General features: G+C 36.2%; 1 protein-coding gene and 1 pseudogene across 1 annotated transcript; one reads left to right on the top strand and one right to left on the bottom strand.

Annotated features, from left to right (window-relative positions):
• Positions 1 to 1836: 1836 nt before the first annotated feature.
• On the bottom strand, positions 1837 to 7886 carry LOC130050502 (uncharacterized; annotated as a pseudogene).
• A 7712-nt stretch (positions 7887 to 15598) lies between these two features.
• Positions 15599 to 17335, top strand: LOC130050500 (uncharacterized protein K02A2.6-like). The gene has a single exon (XM_056150696.1). It carries the CDS (start codon positions 15599 to 15601, stop codon positions 17333 to 17335), a length of 1737 nt encoding a protein of 578 aa, XP_056006671.1.
• Positions 17336 to 21929: the final 4594 nt, after the last annotated feature.

Raw genomic sequence — 21929 nt, 5'->3', positions numbered from 1 at the left:
AATATGCTTATTTTGATTAGTGTGTAATCTGGATCAGTGCATGGTCATAAACATATTTCCTTCTATGAAAACATTTCACCAATCACAATGAGTATATTTCACAATATTATAAATGCGTATACCAGCTAACTAAGCATTACTACAGATAGAGTAGCAAAGATCTAAAATTGATATGAATCCTTCACCATAAAACTTTAACAAGCTCATTTTAGCTCACATGAGTTGAAAGCTCAAGTGAGTTTTTTTCTGTTCACCTTTTGTCTGTTCAGCCTGGCCATCTGTCTAAACTTTTGGCATTTTATCTTTTTCTCAAAAACCACTATGCCAGAAAAGTAGAAATTCCAATGCAAGCATTCTGACTTTGAATATATACAAGTTTGTACACAATCATGGTCCAAAGGAAAAGGATATTTTGAAATCTTCTTTTCAAGAACAATCATGTTAATTAATATGCAAGCATCTAATGCAACTTCAAGTTTGTTCAAATTTTGGCCATCTGTAGTAAGTTGGGGCTAAAGGCTTTTTTTATCATCCACTACTATATACATGTAGTACTTTGTCCTACTTCTGTGCGAATTCATGTTCAATTATGACCCTTCGGAGCTTTTTGGGATAACAATATGGGGTCAAAAATTTTAGGTGAATAACAATTGCAAATATCTATTAAAATCACACTAACTGAACGATGATACCGCCGCGGTGGCCGAGAGGTGAGAGCGTTCGCTCCACATGCGGAAGGCACGGGGTTCGAATTCCGGCCGCTACAGACTTAGGTCGTTAAAATAGGTAGTGATGGTTCCATTGCCAAACACTCGGCATCAAATGTGAATGTCACGGGTCCTCGGAGATGACCTTAAAAATGGATGACCCGTGTCACAGTGGGTGTGGTACGCTAAAAATCCTCACTGTTCAATGGCCATAAGCGCCGAGCATAGGCCTAAATTTGAAGCCCTTCACCGGTCTTGGTGACGTCTCTATATGAGTGAAAAATTCTCGAGTGAGACGTTAAGCAAGATACAATCAATTAACTGAATGATGGCAGGGCTATGGTGACTCGGGCGAGCAATGTGGTTCATAGGCCTCTTGTAGATGCAACTCATATTGAATATATTCAGGGCTTGGATCAGAAAGTGAGCTTGTCCCAAGTGTTATGGTCCTCGAACCATATTCACATTATTATTGTTATTAATCCTTAATTTCCAAGACCATAAACTGATAACAGATTTCAGTCAAAATTTCATATTGTTAAATATAAATGTAAATATATTGAAAATAAAACAAATTTTTAATATATTTATATTTGAATATAATACAATTGTGCAGCTTTTTAAAGGTGTTTACCTGTTAATAGTAATTTTAAATCTTAATTTTGAGTGAAGTCTGAATCCCCTTTGCCAAAAAATGGCTTTGTTCCAATTTGGTTGGTAAGTAGCCAAGAGGTACAAGAAAAGAAGTCCAAAAAGTGTGTCAAACAGGTCACTCTTCGATCAGAAAAGCTCAATGGAATGCTTGTTACACAGAAAATGATGAATACATCTCCAACCAGATTTTTATTGTACTTGTCAGTGCACATATTTTGCTGCATTTCTGAAAAATTAAAAATACCCTGTACATACATCTACATTTTTCTATTAATTACTGAATTTTCACTTTGAAAACATGGACATACCTTAATTATTAGCAATATTGCATATAAATGCACAAGTTGTAACAGTCATTTGAAGCTGCAGCTTGTATACATTCTGAGAACAGGGAAAATCAAAACATACACTAGCATGGTAATGATGTTGTAACATTTATCACAGTTAGTTTCTCTGCATTTGGATTGTAATTTCCCTATGATCTGCCAGTTCCTTTCTCAGTCTGATGAGTCTTTTTTAATGCACTAGCTGAGATTATTTTGGATAGGACATGTGTAACATCTGGAAAAGTTTTAAAATGTCGACCAGGATTTGCCTTGAAAATGTTTTCTCCCCTCATCATAGACACAAATTCCACAATATCATTTTCTCTACAATGAGTATCTGTTGTCTGTACAGCAGACCTCTGCACAGAAGCCACCTGCTTCTCATAAACACTGCTGATGACTTTGCCAACGCCCACCATCTGGCTATGTCTGGCAATTGTTGCTTCTGTCAGTTGTCCTGCAGCATCTTTGACACTTTCTTCAAATGATAGAATAAACAAACAAAACAGCATTACATACTTGTACATGTATGTACAAATCAATATTAATTTCGGTGAGAAAAATGATTACATTGTGTGCATACCCTTGTATTCTTTGTTAAAGAACTCCATCTGAAGATCCATTTCCAGATTCTTTCCAGGTCCACCATTTGGATTAACTGTTCTATTCCACTTCAGTGAATGCTGAAGTCTAGGGCTAACTGCACCACTAATTGCTGATAATAGTTGATGACAGACATGGAAGTACTTTGAATGATTGTGCTCGAAGAAATTTAACAAGTCAAATTTCCAATGCATGATAATGCGGTTCCCGTCATTTTCTCGTAGAGCATCACAGGGTACTCTTTGGTTCAACCCATGCCACATAACTTTTAAAGCGTAGCTTTTTTGTGGTTTGTCAGGTTGTCAGCAACTGTTGTTTTCTTTTTCTTCCCGGGTTGGTAATTCCTGCATTCAGGTGAACACCACCAGTCTCCATCAAGTTCTTCCTCAAGACCTAAGCAGTCCAAGTGGAACCATCCCCCAAACATACAATCTTTATTTGCACAGTATATCATTTCAAGGTCTTGATGTTCTGTCCTGCACACACAAAATTCACTTTCTGGTTTCAGGTCATGGCCTCGGTCTTGTAAAATGTGTTTTACATATGGCTGAGTTGACAGGAACATCATATCGACTATTTTCCCTGACACATTATGAAGGAAATGCATTTTTTTGTCTTCTGTATTTGGGAAAGACTTGGGAATTTCATCCAAATCTTGCAAGTTCATAACATGCATAGCAGCTAATACAACATATCCATTTGTTGTAAACTCCAAGAACTCTTCATCATGATTAAATGACTGTTTGACATTACTCGTCACATTACGATGATTGAAATAGTTCTTCAACTGAAAGAGGGTGCCTAATTCCCCTCCACTTGAACCTTTGTACATCTCATCAAAAATGTCCTACAAAGAAAATTTGATGCTGTATATTATGTAATTTAAACATATACATTTAACTTTACCAATTATAATGTATATAACAATGGTAATCATTTCATATAACATGAGATTACCGCAATCACCTTCTTCCTCATTGATATTTATTTGACAGCAGAAACTAATGTTTTAAGAGTATAGTTACCTGTAGCAAAAGACATCTTTTGTGCCATTCTTGAATATTCAGTTGTAAGCCTTGTAACTGTGTCCATGCAGTATTTCCATTTATTCGGGCATACTGGGCATTGTTACCCCTTTCAACGCTCAGGCCATCTGCATGCAAGACCAATGGGAAAGGTTCTCCATTTGGCTTAAGTGGAACATATTTGTGATACTCCTCAAGGATGTCTATGGTGTCAGAAACTCTGCTTTCATCCTTATCCAAAACACCAATTGAGACCTGGGATTAAATAACGTTATAATGCATTGAAAATGTATACATTTATATATTCCTCAAAGAAAGTTCATAACATATTTTTTTTTACACTGTTCCTTTTTCCTATCATTCTTATGTTCCTGAACACAGATTCAGGGACGTATTGTTTTTACCCCATTTCTTATAATGTCCACAAACACAAAGTGCTGCCATTTCTAACATGAGTTGTTTGGGGAACATTTTTGCTGTAATCTCTACAGATTTGTAGCTTTTTTTCTCTGGTACTTTTATGTCCAGGAGTGTACTCAGAAACTACACAAGGGATTAAGATGAAAGGATGAAACATTTTTAGGATGATATCATTTTTTCTGAACATGCATTGGACTTTTTGGTACACTAACTACAGAATCCATATAACTTTTTCATTTTTCAATGATATTATTTGAGATTTATGTCGAAGGTAGATATTGAGACTCTTAATTGAATTAATAATCTGCATGTACATGGTGTACTTCATTTGAATTGGATAATAAAACAAGAGGCCCGATAATACAAGAGACCCATGGGCCACATCGCTCACCTGAGTCACCTTGGCTCATATCTAAAGATTTTTCCTATTCGCATGCAAGAGTTTGATCCCTATTGTGGACTCAACCTATTCCCATGGGCCATGATTTTTACAAATTTGAATCTGTACTATATCATGAAGCTTTCATGTAAATGTTACCTTCCCTGGCCAGTGATTTTTAAGAAGATTTTTAATGATTTTCCCTATATATTTTTATGTAAAATTTTGATCCCCTTCTGTGGCCCTATCTTACCACCGGGGATCAAGATTTTTACAAACTTCAATCTGCACTATGTCAGGAAGCTTTTGTGCTAATGTAAACTTATTTAGCCGAATGGTTTTTAAGGATAATTTTTTAAAGATTTTTTCTGATTATCAACTATGTAAAACTTTGACCCCCCATCATACCCTCAGGGGTCATGAATTTCACAAACTTGAATCTGCACTACATGTATGTCATGAAGCTTGTAAATCGTAAATTTTATGGCTCATTGGTTCTTGAGAAGAAGATTTTTAAATGACCACAACCTTATTTTTGCATTTATGTGATTATCTCCCCTTTGAAGGGGACATGACCCTTCATTTGAACAAACTTGAAAGCCCTTCACCCAAGGATGCTTTTGATCAAATTTGGTTGAAATTGGCCCAGTGATTCTGGAGAAGAAGTCGAAATGTAAAAAGTTTACGGACACACAGACGACGGACAACAGACGATCAGAAAAGCTTACGTGAGCTTTCAGCTCAGGTGAGCTAAGTAGTTATTATTTTCACTTCTTTGGAGAGAGTGTTTATATAAAGAAAACAGAAACTGACCAGATGACTTTTTGAAACAGAAATATGTGAGTATTTATGCTGGATATGCCAGTTTATAGCAGTTGCCAAAGGTTTGAAGATGGGGATATATTCACACATAATTCTGTTGATAATTGTGGTGAATTCAAACCGAAGATCAACTTCATCCATCTCAGATGGAAGGTAGTTTTCCAACGGAATGGTCTTTATACTTTCTGGTAAGGGAGGAACATCATTAAGATGAAGAGTTGGAACTCTGTCAAGTGCTGCATATCCTTGAACCATGTTAAACATCTTGTTCTTGTTGTCCCTTGTTTGATGTCTGACAGTAGTTCTTTGATTTACATTATCAAAGCACAAGGAAAATCCATATCGACCTGAAATTACAATTTCAACATTTATTTTTCATTTATCCAATCTTTTAAATGCTTCAAAATTAATATTCATTAGATGGAGAATGTGCCTTTCCAAAACTAATTTCAACACAAGCTTGCATATTTCACCTTTTGGCATCATACACATACCTACAACTTAAATAAGGCATTTTATGAATATTTGTTCAATGAATTAAATCTGAATTCATTCCAAAGTAATTCCGAAGAATGATATTAACCTTCGTCTGAATGAAGTTGTGGTGAATCCTGTATATGCTTGAAAATGTCCTCCTCTTATTGGTGAATTGTACTGTCTTTGAGGTGATGAAGCTGTTGATGAGGGAAAAGAATCAATTGAAAGAGTTGCTTCACTGTCAGCTTATGGGATGGTATAAGCAGCAGAGGCTGAACTGTCTGACTGAAGTCCAAGGAAGTAGTCACTGATGTTGGTTTTCCACTTTAAAACGTTTGCGTCATAGCTTGTTCTTATGTGGTCAAGGTAGCTTCTAGTTCCTTTGATCCCAATGCACAACCCAGATGATTTAATCTGCTGAACATCTGAAATTCAAAAACAATTAATGGTTTTTTTTAAAATAAATCATACAAAATGTACATGTAATCATAAAAAAAAATTGGTACAAGAACAAGATGTGTTTGTAGAACACTGATGCCCTAGTATGTCAGGAAACTTTCATGTAAATTTCAGCTCTTCTGGGCTACTGATTCTTGAGAAGATTTGTAAATGACCCCACCCTATTCCTACATTGTTGTGATTATTTCCCCTTTGAAGATGGCATGGCCCTTAATTAGTTTTGCCAAGTTTGGTTGAAATTGACCCAGTGGTTCTTGAGAGGAAATCGAATATGTGAAACGTTTACAGACAAATGGGCAGACAGACGGACGCCAGACAACAAGTGATAAGAAAAGCCCACTTGAGTTTTCAGCTCAGGTGCGCTAAAAAGTATATTGCCCCAAATTTCAATTACAGGTGCACAAAGTAATATGCACTTGAATGCCATTATCCTGAAAAAAAACAAAAAACTTTTACACAGTGAGCTACATTTCAGTACTATAAACAGATACACTAAACATAAGCAAAATCAAAAGGTAAATTTTTTGTCAGAAAGTTCATCTTACCTCTCTTTGACAGCCAGCAAGCCACATTTGAACAGAATTTAGTTGTTGAAAACAATCCAAAGTCTTTGGCTTTCTTTCAAATGTGATAATGGAGGCAATTGTGCTGATTTCTGGTTTTGTAGACAAGGAAGGTTTTTTGATGCAAGTCCAAAATAAGGCATAGATCTTTCTGATGTGAGTGCTCCAATCAACACACTTGAGAGAGTGGGACACTTTGTAGTTCTGTGAACTGCTTTTCCCAGTCAAAACCACTAATTACTCCCAGAGTCTTTCCACCTTTGAAGGATGATGGCTTGTCCCTGCATAAGCTTCTCACTTCAGCTCGAACTGTATTGTGGGTATAAGTTAGAATTGATTTCCTAAAACCCTTCCTTGCTTTTATTAGTAGTGACAGGCCTCTACTGTATTTCCTATGTTTAATACAATTGAGGGCCTTGTTCACTTCCATTTCTGGTGGAGTTAACTGGAATGTGTAATTATTCATCATGTGAAAACAAAAGGAAAAGAAATAATTATTTAAATCTATTGAAAAGATATCTAAATTCTTCTGCTTTAAATAATTAACGAAAACTATTTTGGCTACTCAACTCAGACAAGAAAGAAATTCTTGATCTTGTGGGCAGATTTAGTATTAATAACATGATATAGTAATGTATATCATCATCTATTGTTATTGAAACATTTTATCAATTGGCTCTCTTCTTTTGATTTTTGTTAGTATTTTATGTTTGTCTATTTTGGACTCTAAATTAGAAATAAAGTATTCTGTTACATATATATTCAGCAGTATGTTACTTACAACATTTGCATAGTAATTTGTATTAGGTATCCTGCAGAGACTTTCTATCATAATTTGGAGTTTGACTAATTCTGATTGTTTATATGCACGCTCAGCATTTACTGCTCTATACTTTTATCTTAATGGGCAAAGGGGTATGTCTGTCAGCATAATACATTTGTGGTTGCGGATGTTCTCATGGGAATATAGGGGTTCATTGTTTAATATTTGTTATAAACATTAATTATTGGTGCTTTACGATTTTGGCTGGGAAGTTAGAGTCATTTCTATAATGGAGTTTAATACAGATAGATGTCAATTCTGCACTACAGGCACAGGAACTGATGTGTATGTAATGAACTTAAAGTATTTGGAAGTTGTTCAACATAAATGTTGTGTGTAATAATGTGTATATTTGTAAGTAAACTGTAATCATAACATCTGCCTTATTCTTGGACAGCATCACATCACATTACATTACTATTACACCATTATCATCTCATAAAATGTCCTGCCATTTATTGATATTTTTTAAAGTTTCATCTATATGTATCTCTTTTTTAAAAAAAATGCATGGAGGAAAACGTGTTCATTATAAAGTGGTATACATATGTTTATTCAGTTCAATTGCTTTAATCAAAATACTTTTACCTGTTTCGTTTTCTTTGGTGGTGTGGGAACAGTTTGGCATTCTGGTTCCTGTAATTCATTAATACAAAAAGTATCCATATACATGTATATGTTATTGGTAAATGTTAATTAGCTGTAAGAGTAGTAACAAAATGAATAGGGTCTTCATCTAGATGCAATAATGTAGCCCTCTCTGATTTTTTTTTTAATTCTGACATCCTAGGATAGGGCTCTCAAAAAAAACAATTAGAGGGCTACTTCATTGCAGCTTTGTCTTCATCTACTTCTGGGCCATAAACTTAGACAAGCTCACTTTCGGATCTCAGTCTCACATACACAAAAAGAATTTTACTGTGGAATAGTGAGATTGGGTTCAAAATTGAATTTATTTAACTCTATGACACAGGAACCTAACCAGGTCCAGCAAAATAACTCTCTCTCTCTCTCTCTCTCTCTCTCTCTCTCTCTCTCTCTCTCTCTCTCTCTCTCTCTCTTCTTTCTTTTTGGTAATATAGCTTTATTAAACTATATAGCTTTATAAAGTTATACATATATTTGAAATATCTTGATTAAGCTAGTTTAAATTGAATTCCTTAATTGAAGTTGTATAGCTAAAAAATCAAATAATAAACTTTCAATGTCTCTATACTTTGAACTAACCACAGTTCTATTCTAATCAGAGTTCATAACATTGGACAATTGTGAATCAAAATTCTTCCTAAGGAATTGTAGTTTAACTGTTTAAAAATATTTTTGTTTACATTGTACGTGTTGTTTGCACTTCAAGGATGAAATACGTTCACTCACCGAAATTCGATTTTTATACTTTTAGAATTTGATAACAGATTTGAAACAGTTAAATCAAGATATTTCAAATAGCTTTATATATGTTGTGCTGGACCTGCAAGTATTTCACGTGTACCCTCCAGACGACCACTAAACTAGGTCAAGGGTCTGTGGATATTCATAGAAAATACTAATTTCTTGCATAAGTTGCTAAAGTTTAATTCGTGGGGCTCTCAGCTAGTTCATAGCTGGGGCCACATCCACCTCCTACTCAGGGAGGAGATGCTACAGGCTGGTGCATGTTGCGACAAGTGTAGGAGGGTCTACAAGCTTGCTCCGCACTTGCTAATTAAATCAGGTAGCACGCAGGAGACAGGTGAGATGCGCAAAGATCTCCACCTCCCTAAGAACGTGGGGACTCGTTCAGGTTCGGGCACCTACATGTATGTCCACATAAGGCCCCCTGTGTTTCCCCTACTTCGGTAGTCACACTGGCCGCCATCCCAGTTCCCCACAAAAAAAATTGCATGCGACCCTTTCCACCATATATGTAAATTTGCATCCTGTTTCTGATCCAATTAATAAATATTAAACTTGTATCACTCTTGTCATTCCAGTTGCTAAGCAGCCTATGAGGGATTACAGGGCAGCCAGTTAAGCTTCGACACACCTACTGGTCTATTCAGATATTAGGTCAAGGTCACTATTCAATTCGGGTAGTAGGTCAGATGTCTTGCGGCTGGTTATGCTGTATATTAAGTTTAATTTAGCACAATAGCTTTTCGCGGGTACGTTAAGACAGGTTATGAAATTTTTTACTGGGATAAAATCCGCGAAACAATGTGACGTCATAATTGAAATAAGTATATCACTAAGTATATGTTAAATTCCGATTTTATTTTTTATTTAAGTTTTATTTATGCATAAAATAAACCATGCAGCTACTAAGATCCAACGAAATTCAAAATGCTATACTGCTGTTGTGTAATTTCTGTCTGATCGATATGAAAGTAAACTGATGACGTCATGACTATACATCGAGTGACGTTGACACATGCAAGGAATTTCTTTATGTGTGCCATGCAAATATCGACAAAATATGGAGTATTTGAAATATATGACATGGGATATATGGAATATATATGTGAAAAGCTGAGGATTTATTGATATTAAGAAGGTATGTTGATATCATTCATTGACAACTTTGTTTAACGGAGAAAACATTCCATTTAGCATGTCGATCCGATTTTCCTCTGTCACAGACTGAAATTAAACTGCAAAATTAGCACATTATCCCGCATACTTTTAGAGATTTTTTATACACCGTTTGAAAGGTCATAAACTAATGTACACGGCAATTGCTGATAGAATCCTCTGTTAAGAAAGCTTTTAAAGAAAACTACATAGCATCATGCAAAATGTAAAACATGAGCTAGATGGTTTCGTGTTTAAATGTTCAATAATTATTTCTTATTGAGAGTGGTAGGATTCTAACAGTAATTCTGATATACTATGGGTATTTTACCGTCATTATCGCCAGTTAGACCAATATTTGAATCTTGGGATAATGTGTTACTTTTACATTTTTTATTAAGATACCCCCATGATCTATTTATAACAGTCATGCAATGACGTCATACGGAAGCTCATGTTTGTCATGTTGTTATGATACAAAATGTTCTCATGTAAACAACCAAAATAGTTTTTAAGAGTTAGTAGTTCCCTCTCTCTATGTAAGACATATTTTAAAAATTATGCAGTTTACGTGCATAAATGAAGCATGACCTGCCTTAACATACCCGCGTTCTAGGTAAATTTAACATACCTCAGGTCATGGTCATGAAGCCAATTATTTCATTAATACCTCTAGAAAGTGAGGTGGATTCATGTGGATTTTTAAAATATTAACTTCGATTGTATACGAAATAAACTTACACTAAATCATTCTGAATTTTATTCATTGTAGAACCATATATGGACAAAGACGTTCATGCTTCCTTATCAATAATATTACGAAAAAGTGATCTTATCAACGCCATAAAGAATACAAAATTAAGGGTAGGGTAAGCGCACACCCGTTGAAACAACAGAAGTGGAATCGTGTGTCATGGAGGGGTAGCTCCTGTGGACTGATCACACCTCCTGTGAACCCAATACCTTGATCACGTAAACAGATCAATTTGTAGTCAAAATCAATATGAAAAGGATGTTTAACAATTGAAACTTTGTATTTGTCATCTAGATCATTAAAACGACCATATAAATTGCGAAATGTTGACTTTAAACAAGAAACCACTATGAACTGTTTGTCTGAAGGCTAAATGGATTCAACAACTGATAATACACATAACAATCTTTTGAGTGTCGAAACATATTTAATTGACAGTAGCATATTACTACATTAATATGGGAAGTTGAAGATGGAGAAATTGAAGCCATCCACGTTGCAATAAAGTTGAGTTATTAGTTTGCCGTTAACATCTATGTTCAATAAGATATCCAAAAATGAAGCAGATGTGGAAGACTCTGGCGTATTTTATATCGAGTTCAGAGCGATTTATCAAATCAAAATCAGTTTTTAAAATGAAGCAAGCTACTGACAAGTTGGTGTTACAGTGGTTTTAATAGTCTGCTTTAAAATCAGCATTTCGTAAATCATATGCTCGTGGTAACGATCTAATTTACAAATACAACCTGCTATTGGATCAAATGCTGTCGACCTATTTCATACAAATTGTTAAGCTGTTCTTTAGATATTATTTTGATTACGGAGTACTAAAACAGGTGTGACCGGTCGACAGGGAATGCTTACTCCTCCTAGGAACCAATTCCATCTAAGACCATAAACTGAGAATATATATTTGAGTCAAAATTTTGATTTTGATTACTTATATCTTTATTTATATAGCACAGATGTAAAAAAAAAAAAAAAAAAAAAAAAAAAAAAATACAGGTGTATAAAACATTGGAATGCAAAAAATATTCTGAAAATTTTATTTGCTTATGAAATTATTTCAAAAGTTAGCTGGATTTGATTGATTGAATGAATTGTTTACGTCCCTCTCGAGAATATTTCACTCATATGGATATATCACCACTGCCGGTGAAGGGCTGCAAAATTTAGGCCTATGCTTGACGCTTATGGCCTTTGAGCAGGGAGGGATCATAATCGTGCCACATCTGTCGTGACACGGGAGCTCGTTTTTTTTTTTAGTCTCATCCAAAGGTCACCTCTTACGACAAGCATGAGGGTACTGAGGACCTATTCTAACCCGGATCCGCACGGAATTGTAGCAATACTGTGTTAAAATACACCAATGTTTACATGAAGAGTATCAGTGTATGTTCTGTGAATGTCTAGATTTAGTGACAGGTATAAAGTGACATGTTGTTAAAAAGAATGAATTGACACAAAATAGTAAAATTGTTTACAGAGTTCCTATTTCATAGGGATTTGTTCTTATATGATTTTAGTTTCATACGGCATATGGCGGTTTGAGGTTGCCAGTTCATATGGAATTGGTATTGTATGAAATTTAAGTTATATTGAACTGTGAAGCTCAAAAGAACCTATTTAGTGAATATCACGAAAGTTTTGTAATACACGGTTCAAATGGAGTTGGTGACCAATTGTATGATATTTCAAACCACTGAATAAGTTCCTAATACATAAAGTCAAAAACGTTTGTAAATACTCACGAAAAATTCCATTGTTTACTGAAACGACTTATTCTGAAAGAAGATAAATCAATGTCAAAGATTGCATGTTTGATCAACACGAGGTTGATAGCAATACATTTGAGATTGTTTTCTTTACTTGATGGAAAGACTCGAGAACGTGCGATTGACGGCAATGAAATCCATTAACTAATACATATAATCTAAGAGAAAAACCGAAGTGATTATCTTTAAAACCATGAATCGAAATAAACACCGTCATGCTTTAGTGATAGAAGATTAAATTTTCGTCGATAGATACGATTTGTAGTTTTTCAGAGTCTCGCTAAAATTACGTCCAGTAGTAAATGCCCTTAACATGTTTACTGATCTTAATCATTAAAGCTGTATGGTCCGAATTACAATATTTTTTTCTATCTCGTAAAAACGCTATTAAATCATCGCACGTATGTAGTTATGAGACTGTACGACCTATCATAAATTATTTCATCTGTTTTAACCCAAATAATTTGATTTTAAATCGATGTTTACAAATAACCGCGTCACTCTGCCATTTCAAGTGACAGTCACGTGACCAGTTCAAACTTTCAGATCATCGGTGGTCTTATCTGTGTAAAGCTGTGTATTTTGTTATAACAGTACCGTACCATAAGTTTAATAGAAATAACAATATCAAATACCTCTTAGTAATTCGTTGTTTTAAGCTCTTTCAGCCTTAAAACTAGACAGTTGCGTATGAGTTAATACATCATGTTGGGATTCCCCTGACGCGCGTGGGTCTATTTATAGACGTCTATTCTGGGATGATTTATATATGTAGCCACCATATTTATTTTCTAAATAATATTCGCACTGTTTTCTTTTACGTGCAGATGTTTTCAAGCATGTAATTAAGGGAAAGTTAATAACTTTATAAAGTAATGAATCTGCTTTAAAGTATTTATGTACAAAAATAATACATGAACATCGGGTCATACAGCTTTAAAGTATCCATTATTAAGTACATTGTCTTTGTTTGATACAGGTAAAATTAACAAGAGTGTCGTCTATGCATCTGGTTTTAAGGTCATATCGGAAAGACCCGTGATTCTCACTTTTATCAGTACCTATGTTTATGTCTTAGGTTTGATGCGGCAATGGCAGGAGCGGGGCTCGAACTCACGACCTCCCGCCCACACACCAAGCGATATATCACTGAGCTACCGCAACCAGGTCCATGCAGGACTAGTTATTTCAGGACGTAAGTTCTAAATAATTAGCAAATTACAGAGTAAACAGACAACCGACAAAATTTGATACAGATTTCTGACCTAATTATTTGTGATAAAAATAAAATTGTATTTGTTTGGCGATGTTGTCATGGCCGTTTAATCAAAATTGCAATATAACAGATACTGACAGAGCTGTGGACAAATATGATACATGTGCATCATATAAGATATGCTACATGTATATAGATACATATAATGCGCCGAACATACAATATGGCAGCATATATCAGATGTAAAATACACAATTAAGAAATAAAATATTTTCTTTATCCGATGAGCCTGGAAAAGACAGTACACACCGGAGACGATATTTTAATCAAAAGTATACGTCACAAATTCCAGTCGATAGTTAATGAACACTGCCAAGATATTCATTGTTCCATCAACCCCGTCCAACGACACATTCCAATTAAGTTCTGTTGCAATGAACATTTAAAACATCACTTTCCATGGACATGACGCTGGAAAAGAAAAAAACATAAGCCGAAAAAAAAAAAATCTACAATTATTATGGGATTGGGAGGGAGGGATATTTTTTGCCTGTACCAAAGTTGGATGCTGAGACAGAAAAGGAAGTAAATGACGCACATGCTCCGAAAGTAATAAGAAGGGGGAACTACTAATAATATCTGTCGTTCGTAATAAAAAAGGGGGTGGGGTGATGTGGAACTACTTATAAGAGTTGTCGTTCTTTTCATAACCCATAAGGCTACTATATGCATGGAATAACACGGTTTATATATATATATATATATGATAAACCGGCATTATTTTTAAAAATACGTAGCGAGCAATGGTGAATCCAGCGCCCCCCCCCCCCCCCTCCCCCCCCCTCCCCCGATCTATTTTTATAGAACTTTCCAGAAAAGCATGCACATTTTATTTAGTCAGAATTCAGTAGATTCAGGGGACGTGAACCCTTGAGTTTAACCACAGGGCCTAAGCCCGTTTTGGGCCCGAACTCTGTGATACCATAAATATAGAAAGGGGTCTAACTCTGACAAAGATAAAAAAAAAACTAACCACTCGCTTCAAATGCCTAAAAAATCTTAAACTATGTAAGCTATGCGTAATTTGTCGTTTTCCGTGCATAGATTAATGTTTTAACTACTTGCATGCCAAATTTCAAGTCACTGGTTCTTAAAATAACAAAGATATACGTCATCGTTCTCTCGATTTCACTTGTTTATTTTTACTAGGACATTTACCGGTCCAGGTCACGGAGTCGTTTCTCGCCTATGACAGCAGCGAGATTCAGACTAGTATGGAAGATTTCGGACTTGTCAATTAAAATTCCACATCAATTATACGTCACTTACTTCCTCATACTTTAATAACGTTCTTCGTGTAGACGTTACACGACTTATTTTTCCTCAGCAGCATCAACTGTTGACAAGATCTGCCATTTTAATGAATACACTAAATACCCGAAATGTCTAAAACTTTAAAGAAGGGGAAAATGGGTAATAATAATCTAAATGAAATAGAATAAACAAAAACAAAAAATTAAAAAAGCCAAGAAATAATGTTCAATTTCCTTCTCTAAGTGCAATATCGATCACAAGAATAATGTTTTGATCAGTTGTAAGGTATTTGAGATTTTAAGTCTATCGGGTATTTAGTGCGTTCATTAAAACGGCAGCTCTTGTCAACAGTTGATGCTGCTGAGGAAAAATAAGTCGTGTAACGTCTTGCTGATGAAATGTATTAATTGGATCGGGTTCGGTGTGCGATATATATACATGTACGTGTATTGAATAAAACGTGTGTTGTGACCAGGCGTTGTTTATGCAGATAATCGTCCTGATAGCACGAATTAACATGGTGGCAGCGGTGTTTGATCTCTGAAAACGTCTCAACCAACCCTGCGAAAGGTGACTTACCATTGCAAACAGATATTTTGTAAGTTTTGACCTTTTGTGCAACCACATGCATCCGTCATTTGCAGTTGCAAACATGGGTGAGGCAGAACCAACCCCTGTGCAAGTATATAGCTGTCCTTTTCGATTACCACCACAATTAGAATTAACGACAGGAAATGTGTCAGAGAATTTTAAGAAATGAAAAGACAGGTAGAGGTGTATCTCGCAGCTTCCGGTGGCACAGACAAGGCCAAGAAGTGCAGGTAGCCATAATACTCAGTTGCGGAGGCCCCCACGTTGTAGAAATTTATGACCAATTTCAGTGGGAAGATGGTAATGATAAGAATGACCCTGAAAAACTGTTTGAGAAATTACAATCTTATTGTAACCCCAGGTCAAATGAAGTACCTGAATCACACAGATTTTGGAAGCTCCCATACCAAGATCCATTTGATAGTTTTCTCACAGATCTGAAGACACATGCAGCATCCTGCAATTTTAAAGAACCAGACAGAATGATGAGAGACAAAATAGTATTCACGGTTACTGGGGAATTACAGGAACTTCTACTCAGAGAGGACAAACTTACACTGGAAAGAACTATTCAAGTATGCAGAGCATATGAACAATCGAACAGACAAGTAAAGGAGCTACGTGAAACCACTCTGAAAGTGAACAAGATACAGAAATCGAATGACAAGCACAGTAAACAAAAATTTGAGAAAAAGAAGGAAATTCCAAAGACTAACAAAACTCAATTTAAGAGAAAAGACTGTGAATTATGTGGGTACAAACACGAACCAGGTAAATTAAAGTGTCCAGCATGGGGAAAATGTTGCGAACAGTGTGGTGGAAGAAACCATTTCAAAGCAAAGTGTAAGAATATACATTCAGTTAGTCGGGAAGAAGAATTTGATGAGGATCAGTGGTTGAAAGCTGTTAGTACTGGTGGCAAGGAAGTGACTGCAATCATGCAAGTTAATGATTGTGACATCAGATTTCAACTTGATAGTGCCGCAGATGTTAATACAATTTCTCAGCGTCATGTTCGCAAGGAACAATGCAAACCGACCAAAGTCCGTTTGAACATGTGGAACAAGACAAACATGAAGCCATTTGGTGAGGCAGATCTGACAGTTATCAATCCACGCACAAATGAAAAACACCAACTCAGATTCATTGTTGTTCCGAATCAGTACACATGCTTACTTGGACTTGAAACTGTGCGGAAATTGAAATTGATTACTATAAATGATGAAATATTCATAGCCAGTGTATCAAGCAGTGACCTAGGTGATTTGGGAACAGCACATCTACATGTTGACACAAACGTACGACCCAAAGCTCTTCCCTGCAGGAAGATCCCTATCGCGCTTGAAAGTTTGGTACGAGAGGAACTTCAGAAACTTGAAGATAGAGGAGTCCTAATTCCAATAACAGAACCTACTCCATGGGTTAGTCAGATGGCTATTGCTCGTAAAGCCAACGGAAAACTAAGACTGTGTATTGACCCACAAGCACTCAACACAGCATTAATGAGGGAACATTATCGCTTGCCTGTTCTCGATGACATTCTACCACAGATCAGCAAGGCTAGAATCTTCACAAAACTTGATGTCAAAGAGGCTTTTTGGCACGTGAAGTTGAACGAGGAATTCAGCAGACTGACGACAATGATAACTCCGTTTGGAAGGTATAGATGGGCAAGACTACCTTTTGGACTAAAGGTATCAAGTGAAATATTCCAGAGAAAACTGGATGAAGTGTTTGGAGACATGATAGGTGTTTTCAGTGTAGTAGATGATATTATCATAGCCGGCTGTGGAGCGAATGCCACAGAAGCCAAACAAGACCATGATCTGAAATTAAAGAAAGTCTTAGAAAGATGTGAGGAGACACATCATTTTGAATAAAGAAAAACAAGAGGTTGGACTCAAAGAAATATCATTTCATGGACATGTCATTACCAGAGATGGAGTGAAAATTGATGACAAGAAAGTCAAAACTATTAATGACATGCAACCCCCTACTGATGTATCAGGTGTTAAAAGACTGTGTGGAATGGTCCAGTACATGGCAAAATTTCTCCCTGACCATTCGAACATTCTGGAACCGCTCAGAGAACTTACCCGCAAGGATAAGGCATGGCAATGGGCAAAGGATTGCGAAGCAGCTTTTCAGAAAATCAAGAAGATGCTGACAGAAACCCCCGTACTAGCTTATTTCGATCCTGGAAAGGAGGTAGTAGTACAAGTGGACAGTAGTAAAGACGACATTGGTGCAGTTCTCCTTCAAGATGACAGACCAGTGGAGTATGCATCTAGATCATTAACGGCGTCTGAGAGAAACTGGGCGCAGATTGAGAAAGAAGCGTTATCTGTGTTATACGGTCTGGAACGTTTCGACCAGTATACTTATGGTCGTAAAGTGACAATACAGAATGACCATAAACCATTAGAGGCCATCCTGAAGAAACCTCTTGCAATGGCACCAAAGCGCTTACAGGACATTATGATGAGATGGAACCGATATGACTTTGATTTTGTATATGTCAAAGGAACTAACCTTACAATTGCAGATACTTTGAGTCGTGCGTATCTGAAGAGTGAGGAGGGTAATTTCAATGAGAGACTAAGAATTATGTCATTGAAGATTGATGAAACATGTGATGTCCCTGATGCTCGTGTTCTTGAAATCAAAGAGGCAACTGAGATTGATGAGGAAATGCGGATGTTGAAGGAAACGGTAATGAATGGCTGGCCAGAGCAGAAACATGAAACACCTCTAGGAATTCGCCAATACTTTGATTTCAGAGACACCATTGCAGTGAGGGACTGCAACATTTAGACCTATGCTCGGCGCTTATTGCCTTTGAGCAGGGAGGGATCTTTATCGTGCCACACCTGCTTTGACACAGGACCTCGGATTTTGCGGTCTCATCTGAAGGACCGCCCCATTTAGTCGCCTCTTACGATAAACAAGGGGTAATGAGGACCTATTCTAACTCGAAACCCAACGGGATAATACAAATATAAAGTTGATAAACCTGCTCTCGCTAAAATATATACAATAAAATCCAGAACTAGACATCAAAACAAAAGTACGTACCATCTATCCTTCTATGTTTAATAAACCAGAAGTAATAAAATTAGATAGGTTACATGAGGAACATGTTTTGCTTCTAGTTGACAAACATTGTCTTCATTTGTAAGGCTCATTATTACAACTGTATTTTAAACGAATTTGGCATTAATTCCATTTTTGGTAATCGTACTTACACTCCAACCGCTCTTTCAAAAATGAAATTCTTCAAAACCATGCTTTAGGTTTAGACATAGTCAATATCCCAGTCAATGGGTCAAATGAATATGAATTACCGTATTTATACTGGATTCCTAAACTACATGGGGCATGGACACGATTTGAGCTGAAAATTTATTTTCCCATTTTTGTTTTGTTTACAATGCTTAACTAAAGTATTTCAATAATGGTTAACCAAAATTTGAATATCACTTAACTGATATTCAAATTTTGGTTGAGCAATTATGGAATTGCGCGCGAGATACAGCGCTCCACTTACCTTATTTTGTAAACAAGACCCGTGCCTTATTTTTGTTTACATTAAGCCGTTTAATAGAAAATAGCGTGTTTAAAACACAATGAGGTGTGCCAAATACTAGAAAATATGTAATTGGTTGAGAATTCGCTTATGAATTTAAAAATTCTGCTTTAAACGAAAATTTTACTAAAAAAGACATGACACGAGCCTTGTTTACATAAAAACAATTTAGCTGATCATTAGTAATACCTTAGTTAAGCATTTTAAACATTCAAAATCAAAATATAAAATTTGAAAATTTTCAGCTCAAATTGTGTCCATGTTCCTTTACAAAGATGCATTGCTTGATCCAGTAAGTGCTCTACCAAGCCTCTATCTTTGCTCCTCACGAAAATATTAACAGCTGTGAAGTAGAAACCTCAAACTTACTGTGCGACTACATATGCCAGAAGTAGTTTAAATCAAATGTGGATTCTAAAAAATTCTAAAGAACTATAAGAAAACTTGAAATCGCAGAATTTTTCCCAAATCAACATTAAAACCTATGACTTTTCAACACTATACACGACCATTCCTCACGATAAATTAAAGACTAGACTTTTTGACATCATAGACAGTTGCTTCTTCAACAAAAACAGAAATAAGCATATCTAGTGATCAATCATTCAAAAACTTACTTTGTTAAACACCACTCTGATTCCACGCACAAGTACTCTGAAGTTGAAATAAAAAATATGCTAGAGTTCCTCATTGACAATATCTTCGTGGTCTTTGGTGATCAGGTCTTCCAACAGTCTGTTGGAATTCCCATGGGCACGAATTCTGCTCCTTTGTTAGCTGAACTGTTTCTATATTCATATGAAGCAGAATTTATTCAAAAACTTCTACGCGAGAAGAACAAATCTCTCGCTGTGGCCTTCAATTCGACATTTAAATACACTGTATAATCGATGACGTTTTGTCTATTAACAATAATAGCTTTCATTCATATGTCGATTTGATATATCTCTGTGAGCTCGAAATAAAGGATACCACAGAGTCGTCCACTTCTGTTTCATACTTAAGATTTTTATTGAAAGTGGACATTAACGGCAAACTGACAACTCAACTGTATAACAAACGGGATGATTTCAGCTTCTCCATCGTCAACTTCCCATATTTATGTAGCAATATTCCATTATCACCTGCATATGGTGTTTATATATCTCAACGGATTCGATATGCAAAAGCTTGTACTGCGTATAGTCAGTTTTTAAATCGAGGTAAGTTCCTGACAAACAAGTTGATGGTACAGGGGTTTCAACAGTCTCGATTGAAGTCAGTATTTGGCAAATTCTATGGTCGTTATAACGATCTAGTTCGTCAATACAACCTCGCATTGGGTCAAATGCTGTCTGACGTTTCATACCAATTGTTAAGCCGTTCTTGGTACACTGATTTTGACTGCGAATAACTCCGTTTACCTGATCAGGATATAGGGCTCACGGCGGGTGTGAACGGTCAACAGGGGATGCTTACTCCTCCGAGGCACCTAATCCCACCTCTGGTGTGTCCAGGGGTCCGTGTTTGCCGAACTATCTATTTTGTATTGCTTATAGGAGTTATGAGCTTGATCATTGTTCGTTATCTTCACCTTGCATCTAGTGATCAGTCATCCAAAAAACTACGTTGTTAAAAATCACTCCGATTTCACGAGCAAGCACTCTGAAGTTGAAATAAAATATATGCTATTTCTAGTTCCTTATTGACAATATGTTCGTGGTCTTCGGTGATCAAGTCTTCTAGCAGTCTATTAGAATTCCCAGGGCACGAATTGTCCTCCTTTGTAGTTTACCTGTTTTTATATTCATATGAAGTAGAATTTATTAAAAAAAAAAAAAATTCTACGCGAGAACAAAAAAATCTCTTGCTGTGGTTTTCAATTTCACATTTAGATATATCGACGTTTTATCAATTAACATTAATAACTTTTATTCATATGTCGATTCGATATATTCCTGCGAGCTTGAAATAAAAGACACAAAAGAGTTGTCCACTTCTGCTTCATACTTAAGATATTTTATTGAAAGTAGACATTAACGGCAAACTGAACACTCAACTTGATGACAAACGGAATAATTTCAGCTTCTCCATCGTCAACTTCCCATATTCATGTAGCAATATTCCATTATCATTTACATATGGTGTTTATATCTTTCAACTGATTCAATACGCAAGAGCTTGTTCTGCGTATGGTCAGTTTTTAAGTCGAGGCAAGCTACTGATAAACAAGGTTATGGTACAGGGATTTCAAGTCTCGATTACAGTCTGCATTTCGCAAATTCTATGGTCGTTATAACGATCTAGTTTGTCAATACAACTTATCATTGGGTCAAATGTTGTCTGGCGTGTTTCATACCAATTATTAGACCGTTCTTGTCACTGATTTTGACTACGTATAACTCCGTTTACCTGATCACGATATATGGCACACGGCGGATGTGACCGGTTGACAGGGGATATCCCGGTTGCTCATCCTAAGCACCTGATCCCACCGCTGGTGTGTCCAGGGGTGCGCTTTTGCCCAATTATCTATTTTGTATAGAGGTGGGGGCAGGTGCCTAGGAGAAGTAAGCATCCCCTGTTGACCGGTCACACCCGCCGTGAGCCCTATATCCTGATCAGGTAAACGAAGTTATTCGCAGTCAAAATCAGTGTGCCAAGAACGGCTTAACAATGTGTTTTCATACCTATGCCAATTTCTGAGATTTTGCATCGTATATTTGACTACAATTGTTAAAATGTAATAATCTTGCTGAAAACCCAGTTGATAGGGTATACACATTAGCATCATGTACTGAACAAGAGACCCACACGCCGTATCGGTCACCAGAGTATTAGTTAACGCATCACTAGTACTGAGGACTATGGAATCTTTAATATGTTCTGAAAACTTTAATGTCCTCAAA

This window comes from Ostrea edulis, chromosome 9, assembly GCF_947568905.1.
Source record: "Ostrea edulis chromosome 9, xbOstEdul1.1, whole genome shotgun sequence".
Lineage (NCBI taxonomy): Eukaryota > Metazoa > Mollusca > Bivalvia > Ostreida > Ostreidae > Ostrea > Ostrea edulis.
This window is presented reverse-complemented; position numbering and strand designations above follow the sequence as displayed.

What these genes read in the sequence shown, in the direction of transcription:
- LOC130050500 (XM_056150696.1), top strand. Translation starts at nt 15,599, where the DNA reads ATGTGTCAGAGAATTTTAAGAAATGAAAAGACAGGTAGAGGTGTATCT.